At 41.1% G+C, this 12,212-nt stretch overlaps 1 protein-coding gene across 16 annotated transcripts in view; it reads left to right on the forward strand.

Moving 5' to 3' along the window:
* Positions 1-12,212, forward strand: part of LOC6542537 (potassium channel subfamily T member 2) — a 99,814-nt gene that overhangs the window by 82,554 nt on the left and 5,048 nt on the right. For 9 of the 16 annotated variants that reach the window (XM_026978305.1, XM_026978311.1, XM_026978313.1 and 6 more), the window contains 10 exons: positions 4,025-4,174; positions 4,279-4,538; positions 7,133-7,444; positions 7,560-7,710; positions 9,316-9,421; positions 9,488-9,703; positions 9,758-9,921; positions 9,978-10,089; positions 10,161-10,346; positions 10,401-10,607. In XM_026978305.1, the coding sequence (XP_026834106.1) occupies positions 4,025-4,174; positions 4,279-4,538; positions 7,133-7,444; positions 7,560-7,710; positions 9,316-9,421; positions 9,488-9,703; positions 9,758-9,921; positions 9,978-10,089; positions 10,161-10,346; positions 10,401-10,607 (1,864 nt within the window). Of the gene's footprint in view, positions 1-4,024; positions 4,175-4,278; positions 4,539-5,488; positions 5,831-7,132; positions 7,445-7,559; positions 7,711-9,315; positions 9,422-9,487; positions 9,704-9,757; positions 9,922-9,977; positions 10,090-10,160; positions 10,347-10,400; positions 10,608-12,212 lie in introns of all 16 variants that reach the window. The other 7 variants (XM_026978312.1, XM_026978317.1, XM_026978314.1 and 4 more) reach the window with 4 other exon arrangements.

Genomic DNA, 12,212 nt, shown 5'->3' on the forward strand with positions numbered 1-12,212 from the left:
TCATCAAAATTTGCGAAAAATGGCAAAAAATTAAAATTTGTTTGTTTAATAACAGGTCGATAGGAAATTTAGTTACGAATTCAACGAGGTATAACATTCTGGTTTTGGACAACTATTTTTATTGCTATCGACAAAATACTGATTATTTTTCACATAAAATGTTGTTTACAAATTTTCGCATTTTCGATAAGGGGTACCATCATCAAAATTTGCGAAAAATGGCAAAAAATTAAAATTTGTTTGTTTAATAACAGGTCGATAGGAAATTTAGTTACGAATTCAACGAGGTATAACATTCTGGTTTTGGACAACTATTTTTATTGCTATCGACAAAATACTGATTATTTTTCACATAAAATGTTGTTTACAAATTTTCGCATTTTCGATAAGGGGTACCATCATCAAAATTTGCGAAAAATGGCAAAAAATTAAAATTTGTTTGTTTAATAACAGGTCGATAGGAAATTTAGTTACGAATTCAACGAGGTATAACATTCTAGTTTTGGACAACTATTTTTATTGCTATCGACAAAATACTGATTACTTTTCACATACAATTTTTTTTACAAATTTTCGCATTTTCGATAAGGGGTACCATCATCAAAATTTGCGAAAAATGGCAAAAAATTAAAATTTGTTTGTTTAATAACAGGTCGATAGGAAATTTAGTTACGAATTCAACGAGGTATAACATTCTGGTTTTGGACAACTATTTTTATTGCTATCGACAAAATACTGATTATTTTTTACATAAAATGTTGTTTACAAATTTTCGCATTTTCGATAAGGGGTACCATCATCAAAATTTGCGAAAAATGGCAAAAAATTTAAATTTGTTTGTTTCATAACAGGTCGATAGGAAATTTAGTTACGAATTCAACGAGGTATAACATTCTGGTTTTGGACAACTATTTTTATTGCTATCGACAAAATACTGATTATTTTTCACATAAAATGTTGTTTACAAATTTTCGCATTTTCGATAAGGGGTACCATCATCAAAATTTGCGAAAAATGGCAAAAAATTAAAATTTGTTTGTTTAATAACAGGTCGATAGGAAATTTAGTTACGAATTCAACGAGGTATAACATTCTGGTTTTGGACAACTATTTTTATTGCTATCGACAAAATACTGATTATTTTTCACATAAAATGTTGTTTACAAATTTTCGCATTTTCGATAAGGGGTACCATCATCAAAATTTGCGAAAAATGGCAAAAAATTAAAATTTGTTTGTTAAATAACAGGTCGATAGGAAATTTAGTTACGAATTCAACGATGTATAACATTCTAGTTTTGGACAACTATTTTTATTGCTATCGACAAAATACTGATTATTTTTCACATAAAATGTTGTTTACAAATTTTCGCATTTTCGATAAGGGGTACCATCATCAAAATTTGCGAAAAATGGCAAAAAATAAAAATTTGTTTGTTAAATAACAGGTCGATAGGAAATTTAGTTACGAATTCAACGATGTATAACATTCTAGTTTTGGACAACTATTTTTATTGCTATCGACAAAATACTGATTATTTTTCACATAAAATGTTGTTTACAAATTTTCGCATTTTCGATAAGGGGTACCATCATCAAAATTTGCGAAAAATGGCAAAAAATTAAAATTTGTTTGTTTAATAACAGGTCGATAGGAAATTTAGTTACGAATTCAACGAGGTATAACATTCTAGTTTTGGACAACTATTTTTATTGCTATCGACAAAATACTGATTACTTTTCACATACAATTTTTTTTACAAATTTTCGCATTTGCGATAAGGGGTACCATCATCAAAATTTGCGAAAAATGGCAAAAAATTAAAATTTGTTTGTTTAATAACAGGTCGATAGGAAATTTAGTTACGAATTCAACGAGGTATAACATTCTGGTTTTGGACAACTATTTTTATTGCTATCGACAAAATACTGATTATTTTTCACATAAAATGTTGTTTACAAATTTTCGCATTTTCGATAAGGGGTACCATCATCAAAATTTGCGAAAAATGGCAAAAAATTAAAATTTGTTTGTTTAATAACAGGTCGATAGGAAATTTAGTTACGAATTCAACGAGGTATAACATTCTGGTTTTGGACAACTATTTTTATTGCTATCGACAAAATACTGATTATTTTTCACATAAAATGTTGTTTACAAATTTTCGCATTTTCGATAAGGGGTACCATCATCAAAATTTGCGAAAAATGGCAAAAAATTAAAACTTGTTTGTTAAATAACAGGTCGATAGGAAATTTAGTTACGAATTCAACGATGTATAACATTCTAGTTTTGGACAACTATTTTTATTGCTATCGACAAAATACTGATTATTTTTCACATAAAATGTTGTTTACAAATTTTCGCATTTTCGATAAGGGGTACCATCATCAAAATTTGCGAAAAATGGCAAAAAATTAAAATTTGTTTGTTTAATAACAGGTCGATAGGAAATTTAGTTACGAATTCAACGATGTATAACATTCTAGTTTTGGACAACTATTTTTATTGCTATCGACAAAATACTGATTACTTTTCACATACAATTTTTTTTACAAATTTTCGCATTTTCGATAAGGGGTACCATCATCAAAATTTGCGAAAAATGGCAAAAAATTAAAATTTGTTTGTTTAATAACAGGTCGATAGGAAATTTAGTTACGAATTCAACGAGGTATAACATTCTGGTTTTGGACAACTATTTTTATTGCTATCGACAAAATACTGATTATTTTTCACATAAAATGTTGTTTACAAATTTTCGCATTTTCGATAAGGGGTACCATCATCAAAATTTGCGAAAAATGGCAGAAAATTAAAATTTGTTTGTTAAATAACAGGTCGATAGGAAATTTAGTTACGAATTCAACGATGTATAACATTCTAGTTTTGGACAACTATTTTTATTGCTATCGACAAAATACTGATTATTTTTCACATAAAATGTTGTTTACAAATTTTCGCATTTTCGATAAGGGGTACCATCATCAAAATTTGCGAAAAATGGCAAAAAATTAAAATTTGTTTGTTTAATAACAGGTCGATAGGAAATTTAGTTACGAATTCAACGAGGTATAACATTCTGGTTTTGGACAACTATTTTTATTGCTATCGTCAAAATACTGATTATTTTTCACATAAAATGTTGTTTACAAATTTCTGCATTTTGGATAAGGGGTACCATCATCAAAATTTGCGAAAAATTACAAAAAATTAAAATTTGTTTGTTTAATAACAGGTCGATAGGAAATTTAGTTACGAATTCAACGATGTATAACATTCTAGTTTTGGACAACTATTTTTATTGCTATCGACAAAATACTGATTATTTTTCACATAAAATGTTGTTTACAATTTTCGCATTTTCGATAAGGGGTACCATCATCAAAATTTGCGAAAAATGGCAAAAAATTAAAATTTGTTTGTTTAATAACAGGTCGATAGGAAATTTAGTTACGAATTCAACGAGGTATGACATTCTAGAATTGGACAACTATTTTTATTGGTATCAAGAAAATACTGATTTTTTTACCTAAAATTTTTCGATAGTATTATTCAGCATGTTAATTAAGCTTTACAGACCAGCTTTGAATAGATGGTAAATACATTTAAAATAAATGAGTTCACCGCAAACAAACGGACGAGTTTGCTAGCTTTTATCTTTCGCACTTACATGACAGAAATCCAATTTAAAATTCCAGAGTTAATTAAAAGCGTTTTGTGACATGCCAAAGAAAACTTAAAAACCTTATTCGCCAACGGCAAGTGTGAAAATTAGCAGAGCGCAGCTGGCGAGTTGAGGTGAAGTTGGTTTTGCGGGACCTCCAATTGAATGCGGTTTCCAGTTTTAGTTTTCGTGAGCTGTGGTCGCGTGGCATGAAATGCCGGGTTAATCAGATGTCAGCGAATGCTAATTGGGGCACCAACTGAGCCATGACTCATGCATTTCACATGAGCCTACCCGCGATACATCCCTACAACATACGTATGTACGTACATTTGTGTTTTTCGAACCATCCACAGGGAGGGCCAGCAGAGTCCGGAGGAATGGCATCGGCTGTACGGAAAGTGTTCCGGAAACGAGATCTACCACATTGTCCTGGGCGACAGTCGATTCTTTGGCGAGTACGAGGGCAAGAGTTTCACCTACGCCAGCTTCCATTCGCATCGCAAGTGAGTACTCCGAGGCCATCGTTTTGGGAATCCCCAAATTCCCCCCATTCGCAGCCGGAATTCATGTTAAACCATGACCATTCCATACAATCCCACTTCCGCAGATATGGTGTGGCCCTTGTGGGCGTGCGACCGGCGGAGCTACCGGAATTCTACGAGGAAACCATTCTATTGAATCCCGGACCCAGGCACATTATGAAAAAGGATGACACGTGCTATTACATGAGCATTACCAAGGAGGAGAATTCCGCATTTGTCGTTAATCAAAATCAAACATCGGACCCCACGGCAGCTGCCAAGGAGGGGGGCGGGGCAGGGATTGGCCCCTCCTCATCCGCCTCCCACCACGCCACTGCTGCAACTGGTGGGTACATCCTTTCTTTAGACCCAAGTGTGTGAGTGTGTGCGTGTGTTTAAGGTTCCATTTAAAATTCAAGCGAGTGAATGAACAAACTACTTTGTATATCCATTTACAGACAAACATAAATATATTATGATATATATATGAATTGTGAGCTTCCTTATTTAGCAACCAGTTCTTGCTCTACCTCTCTCTTTATATCCCCCTACTTACATTTATCCAATAATGCCTATTTTTGAGGCTGAGTTAAAAGTTTTCTTTGTCGTTTTCCTCGACTTTTCAGTTTGTTTGGTTTGTCTGAATGAAAAGAAAACGCTTTAAGTGTGTGTTTGTGAGCGAGTCTGTCTCAAATTAACGTTAATCATAATATTCGCCTTGCCCGAATTTGTTTTCTCTTTTTTAAGTTTGTGAAACTTTCCACCTTAATCATTTTGTATGGGTTCCACTTTGTTGATCAACTTATTCCCATGAGGGAGTTTCTTATGAGCTTAATTTTCTTTTGAAAAATTTGTATGAAAACCAATGCAACTTTTAAGAACTGAAACAAAACACGCTTTTAGGTCTTAGAGGCAATGTCCTTTACATTAATCTAGTTTCATATACAATGACCCATAGGATTTTATTTTTTTAGGATAGATTATGTTCTAAGCCCCCAACACACACACACACTCAAACACAGCAATAGTTTAATAAACATTCGCATTCAAACTGATATACGGTTAGAAAAGAGTTTAGGCCCGATTTCCGTTTCCGTTTTCGATCAAATATAATGAGATTGGCTTGGAAGTAGATCATTAATCTAAACTTGATCAAATCGGAAAACCGGAAAAGGGGCTGGGGGAAACTAGTACACTATGTAGCCCACATAAATCCTCGTTTTATCGTTTAATGTTATGAATGAATGTCGTCAGTACAACAATAACAATAAACTACATCATCGACTATGACAACAGCCAACGCAACAAAAACAACAACAATAATAACAACAACAGCTACAACAACAGTACAAGCAACAACAACAATTAGCACCACCTTCACATCATCAACATTACTATCAGCATCAACAACAACAGCAACAATAAATGCAACCTCAACCGCCGCAGCCGCACCACCACCAGTGCCGTCTGTTTGTGTGCGTGTGCCCCACAGTCCCAGTTACGATAGTGGTGGTGGCACCACCGGCACCACCCACTTGCAACCGTATCCGTATCCGCAATCGTATCCGCAATCGTATCCGCAACCGCATCCGCCAATGCAAACACCTGACAGTGGCGAGTTTGCATCACTATTTGTGCGTGAGTGTGACACCAGAACTACCGAAACCCCAAACGAAAGTAAAAAGCCCGCAAGTCAAGAAAAAACCCGCATCTTTGGAATCCAAAAAGAAAAGATACTACCAAAAAAAAAAAATGAAGCAAATCACAAAATATTTCGTTCACGTTCTTTGCCTACTCTATCACTCACCAAAAACCGATTTAGCGTATCCACATCCAAGCTACAAACATATATCTTTCGCAGTTTCTATCTTGCTGTCTCGATTTTGGAGCTTGAGCTGCCTTTAAACCCCATCCCATATAACATTCTCCACTTCCCATGTCAAAGCACACATCCGGCCATCCGCCATCCGCCATCCAAGCCCATTTCTGCATTCCTTCCGCCCACATACACCAGTCAAATAAAAACCCATATATGAACTCTAGGGTGGACCAACGAAACTTGCCAGATACACCGCATAAAAAATCGTTTTTAATCGTATAATATATATATTGTACATTTAAACTTCACTGTAATTTACACGCGGCAATTGTGAATAACATTTATTGCGAACCCGGATTCGGAGTATAGCATTTTAAGCCAAGGTCCACCCTAATGACCACACCCACGCTAGCCTCGCGCTTTTTCCTGTTTTCCCCCTTTGCCACTATGCAAAACTATTTCTGTTGTTTGCTTCATTTTTTACATGGCTTCTTCTTCACGTTTCGTAGTTGTCTTTCCTCAAACATCACTTTTTCAACTTCCGCCCGTCATTTTCTTCTTCCGCTTGTCTTTGCACTGCGTTCTGTTTCCCGTTTCCCGTTTGCCTTGTTATTTGTGTGTGTGTGTGCATGAGCTTTGGATGTCTAGAACTGTAAATAATATATCCACCTCACGCAACAATTCGTTTAAATTAGCTGCATAGAAATAGAAATTCTAGCTTATTGTGTGTTCAAACTAGACCCGTCATCGTAGCTCACCCCCTTTCCCACACGCCGCCCATGTAATTAAGTAACCAGAAACTGTTTGCAGAAGGGGAAAGACAACATTTTGGCCAAGTTGCACCTTAATCACTTTGCCGAAAGTTTCCCGGCCAGTGCAAGCTTGTCGAGGACTTTTAACGAGTTGTTTTCCCAGGTTTGTCTTGTAGAATCTTCCCACCCCAAAAAAAAAACCCGCTCCACTTGCCTTTTTGCCCTTTTCTCTGTCACATTTTTGTCGCTCAGCTGAAATTAGTGAACATTTTATCCTGTATAGCAAGCGCCAAAGTAGTTGTAATTAGAATGGATATTGATCCTTAAGTTGGCCGGTACTAATTGCACCTCCGGTTTGCCCCCATTCAGCTAGCGAAAATCCGACGGCTGTGATAATCTCGGACTCTAGGCAAAATCTCAAGGACACGACGGTGACCCAGACGGCGGCAACGATAACCACAACGACCCTGCCGCCGCCGCCCCAGACGATGGGATCACCCAGCATGGCGGGCGGATCGGGGGGATGTGGTGGTGGTGGCCTCGGCCTGGGTAGTGCCCACAGCATGGGAACCTCGCTCAGTATCACCCCAGCCACACTGACCACCACGGGCAATCACCTGGATGTGCCCTTTGCCAACAATCCCAACCTGCTCAGTCCGGATGTGCTCAACCAGCGGAGGGGTAAGTTTCTCATGCTACTCGGCATAAGATCCATTTGAACTATCCCATTGACAATGGCCATTGAAGTGGATATGTCCTTATCCATTTAGTTTAACTACATCACTCCCGTTTTCAGGTAGTAGACGTCCCTCGATCCTGCCCGTGCCCGACATGTTCACCTCCTCCTCATTCAGCATCGCCGGCAACGACGATGGCGAGGAGGGGGACGAGAGTGATGATGAGATCGACGACGAGATGCCCTGGCGTTCGCCATCGGAGAAGATTGCGTGAGTATCTCCCCTCTAATCCAACCCAGTACACTCCCCTTTTTGTCACTATTCCGAGGCACCGTATCCACCTTTCCCAGTGTAGTGTCTCTTACCAATATAGATTTAAACCCCAAAACAGATTGTACTACGTAACACGTGTGTATCACTAACTATATTTCTTAGCTAAGCTGTTATCCTCGAGAAACTAACCTCTGACATGAATCTGTGTACATACACCTTGCTAGTCTGATCTCAGCAAGCCGAAACGATCGAAGTGTGTTGTTGTACCTAAAACAAACCTAATCGTGGCGGATTGCGAGACCCCGACTGAATGTAAATTGTATATGTTGTACTTAAGCACTAGACACCCGTCCTATTCCCTAATTGTAACCACCATTCTTCGAACACATCAAACTAAACGACAATCGAAAACTTCGCCTCAGCTGCTTGGGCGGGCATTTTCCACAATCGCGAACCTATTCGCTCATCATGAGCTCCTCGGAGGATTCGTATCAGCGCGGTTGCAGCTTCTGCAGTGCCAATGCTTCCGCTTCCGCTGCTGCCGTTGCTGCTGCTCCTGCCTACCCAAGTGATTCTCCAGGCGAGTCCGGAACTAATGCCGATTACACTGCCATGCCATCCGAGGAGTGTCTACCGCAGTTGCGCAGGCGCGTCATGAAAAAGAGCTTCAGCTGCGATAGTGAGTGCCGCTCGGTGCCCGGAATGGGAATGGGCACGGGCATGGGCGCGGGCATGGGCATGGGTGTGGGCCTGGGCCTGGGTGGAGGAGCCCTGGCCAGACTGGCGGCCAGAAGGCGTCAGCTGCAGCGTTGTTGCTCCTGCAGTTGCTCCACTGCCACCACAACCACCACGCCGGCGGTGGCAGCGACAACAGCAATGGCAGCAGGAAGTGGGGCAACGGCATTCACGTCGAGCAGTTCCGTAGAGACACGTCGACCGGTGCGTCCGGTTTGGGTCTACGACTACTCCTGGTAAGTCTGACTGATGGCGGGGGGATGCGGGGGAGGACATTCTGCGGACACACGCCATTTGTTGAAGAGTTCTTGTCTCGTTGTTGCTGTTCGTTCGTTGTTGTTGCTTTTGTTTGCCTGCCGCAGGACATCTTTTAATGACGCCGCCGTTTACCTTGGACCAACTAAGGAGGAACAACTCGAGATTCTGTGCCATTTGTCGTGGTGCTCCCACTCGGTGCCGTGGTGCATCTGCATCTAATCAGCATTTGCTTCTGCTTGCTCCTTGGCTTTGTTTTGTTTTTCGGCTGCAATTGTGTATTCATTCCATAGGGCTTCCTGAAAGCGCCAAAGTTTTGCCGCCATCCACAGCAGTTTTAGAAGGAGCACAACTGCAGGGTCTCGGGAATCACAGTTAAAGTTTTAGTTTCACCATTCTGTTAATTCGTAGTGAATGCTTTAGATCTGCTCGTAGCTTGCATATCCTTTAAAACCCGACACTATTTCCCAATCCGTAGCTACATCGTTTAAGTCCCAGCACAATATGCTTGTTTTCCCACCCGCACATCTCACCACCCACCTTGAAAACCTGTCGCCCATCGCCGTGTCCACGGGGAACTCACGTCTAACCGAGTATCGTCTACCATTCCAGCATCGTCAAGGGCTTTCCACCCGTGTCACCCTTCATTGGCGTTAGTCCCACGTTGTGCTACCTGCTCAAAGAGAAGAAGCCCCTCTGCTGTTTGCAGTTGGCTCAGGTGGGAAACTTTGACAGTATTTGGGCCGGGCCATTTCATTTGGAGGAAAACCAATCTCTTTCGCAGGTCTGCGAGCACTGCAGCTATCGAAATGCAAAGGAGTACCAGTGGCAGAACAAGACGATTATCCTGGCAGCCGACTACGCCTCCAATGGCATATACAACTTCATCATCCCGCTGAGAGCTCACTTCCGATCGAAGACCTCGTTGAATCCCATCATCCTGCTCCTGGAGCGAAGGCCAGACGTGGCCTTCCTAGATGCGTTGTCGTACTTTCCCTTGGTAGGCTGATACAACCAACTTTTGTTAGAGCATTCTGATTCTACTTGGTCGCAGGTCTACTGGATGCTGGGCTCGATCGATTGCCTGGACGATCTGCTGAGGGCTGGCATCACCTTGGCCGAAAGTGTGGTGGTGGTCAACAAGGAGCTCTCCAATTCCGCCGAAGAGGACTCCCTCTCAGACTGCAACACCATTGTGGCCGTGCAGAATATGTTCAAGTGCGTGGTACACAGCTATACTAGAACCAGTTGGACCCTAACCCATCTCTTTGTAGATTCTTTCCCAGCATCAAGAGCATCACCGAGCTGTCGCAGAGCTCGAACATGAGGTTCATGCAGTTCCGGGCCCACGACAAGTACGCCCTTCATCTGAGCAAAATGGAGAAGGTCGGTAGCGCGTTGGCCCCACGCCCCCTTTCAGTTGACATTTGGTTAATTTGCCGCTCACTTAATTGCAGCGCGAGAAGGAGCGCGGGTCGCACATCTCCTATATGTTCCGCCTGCCCTTTGCCGCAGGAGCCGTGTTCAGTGCCTCCATGCTGGACACCCTGCTGTACCAGGCCTTCGTGAAGGACTATGTGATTACCTTTGTGCGGTTGCTGCTGGGCATTGACCAGGCGCCGGGCAGTGGGTTCCTGACCTCGGTTAGTGTCAGTCAGGTGATGGTGGGCGATTTGTGTTAACTGTGTCTCCCGCAGATGCGCATCACCAAGGACGACATGTGGATACGCACCTATGGTCGGCTGTACCAGAAGCTGTGCTCCACCACCTGCGAAATACCCATTGGCATTTACCGCACGCAGGACACCTCGAATGCGGACACGTCTCATGTGAGTAACTCGCCGGTCGAGAGATGGGGACCCTTCTCGGCCTTCAGCAGGCATTGTGTGCGCTTGCGTCCATCGGTGAGTCCAAGGCAAAACAGCAAAACAAACAATAGCAAATCTCAAGATCAGTTCCCAAGATCAAACTTCTAGACCGCGCATCCGATCCCAACCCATGAAAAGGGGACGGCTCTGCAGGACACTCGAGAGACATTTGTTTCTAACCCAGTTAACAAGTTAACACGCTCACTCCACTCGCTCACCAGTCCACACTTAGCCTGACTATATCTCTCTGTTTCTCTATGTCTAACTCTATCTTCCTAGCTCTACTCTAACTATAGCCTTTTACTTGTCTTTGCTCACTTATTCGCATCTCGAGCTGCGATTAGGTACACACACCGAAACACAGCGAAAAGCAAATTAAACAGAAAACGATAACTTTTTAACTTCAGTTGCATATTAACCAATTGAGTTACCCAGATGACGACAAGGCCTAATCGAAGTTCTTTTCGTTCTGTTTTGTTCGGTTCAGTTTTTGGTTTCACTATCCCTCAGTTGGTGTTTTACTTTGTCTCTTGTGTTCTTAATCACACGCTTTCGCTTTACTACTAACTGCATTGAGTCTCAAGTCTGTTCATCATACGGAGTTTGCATATTTACCTCGAATAATGTTAAGTGCATACATTTACCTGTTTCCCTCTCTCGCTCTCTCTCTCTCTATATATATGTATATATATATACATATCCAAATATATAATCCTTTCAATTTGTAACCGTAAGCGGCCGAGATTGTAAAGATATAGTTTTATACCTAAAATATATATAATGTAAGCTTGATTGACGCTATTAGCAACAACTCGCTCCCTTTAAAGTAAACTGCTATTTACCAGAATATACTAATTTATACAAAGCATAGCGTGCTGATTCTGATTCCGATTCCGATTCCGATTACGACTCCCACTCCCATTGCAGTTTCCGTAAGATTGCCCTCCCCCTTTGTTTACTTTTCCAGTAGCTCTGACCTTGCTGCAGATCGGGCTGCAAGATATCCGCCCAAACCCCATCGCCCGTTTTCGTTTTTGAATTAAGTTTTGCCGTCACAGCATTCATCATTCGGTAGGAAAACAGATCAGACAGACGAACCATTAGCCAGCATTCTGTGAGCATATTAGATCAGGCCAAGGAAATTACTCATACAAATTACACATACGCCCCGCTGTACCAATTGAACAATTGATTTGCGTTTGTATTGGACCTGACGCACACGCACGCAGTGAGTTCCCCAAGCGAAAAGCAAATAAGAAAAGCGAACATGAAAATGAAAATAAAAGTGAAAACGAAACGAAAACGAATACGAAAACAAACAAAATACCAATGAAAACCGAAAACACCAGCCACACTTCATACATTCTCATATGCCTGCCCCTTTAGCCTGGCCTTCAAATTCGTTGTGTGTAACTGTGTGTAGTCTAGTCGTAGTTGTTGTTCCTGGGAGTGGGTAGTGGTAGTGGTACCTCCAATCCCATCCTGTTGGTCCTTTTTGCGTGACCTGTTGGCTGCTGCATGCTTGGCTTTTCCGGCTTTAATTTGACTTCGGTTTCAGTTTCAGTTTCAGTTTCAGTTTCAGTTTCAGTTTTGCTTTCCGATTCCTTCCGATTTTGTTTCCGTTGCTCTGTGCATGCCGCC

This window comes from Drosophila erecta, unplaced genomic scaffold (assembly GCF_003286155.1).
Source record: "Drosophila erecta strain 14021-0224.00,06,07 unplaced genomic scaffold, DereRS2 tig00000055-arrow-pilon, whole genome shotgun sequence".
Lineage (NCBI taxonomy): Eukaryota > Metazoa > Arthropoda > Insecta > Diptera > Drosophilidae > Drosophila > Drosophila erecta.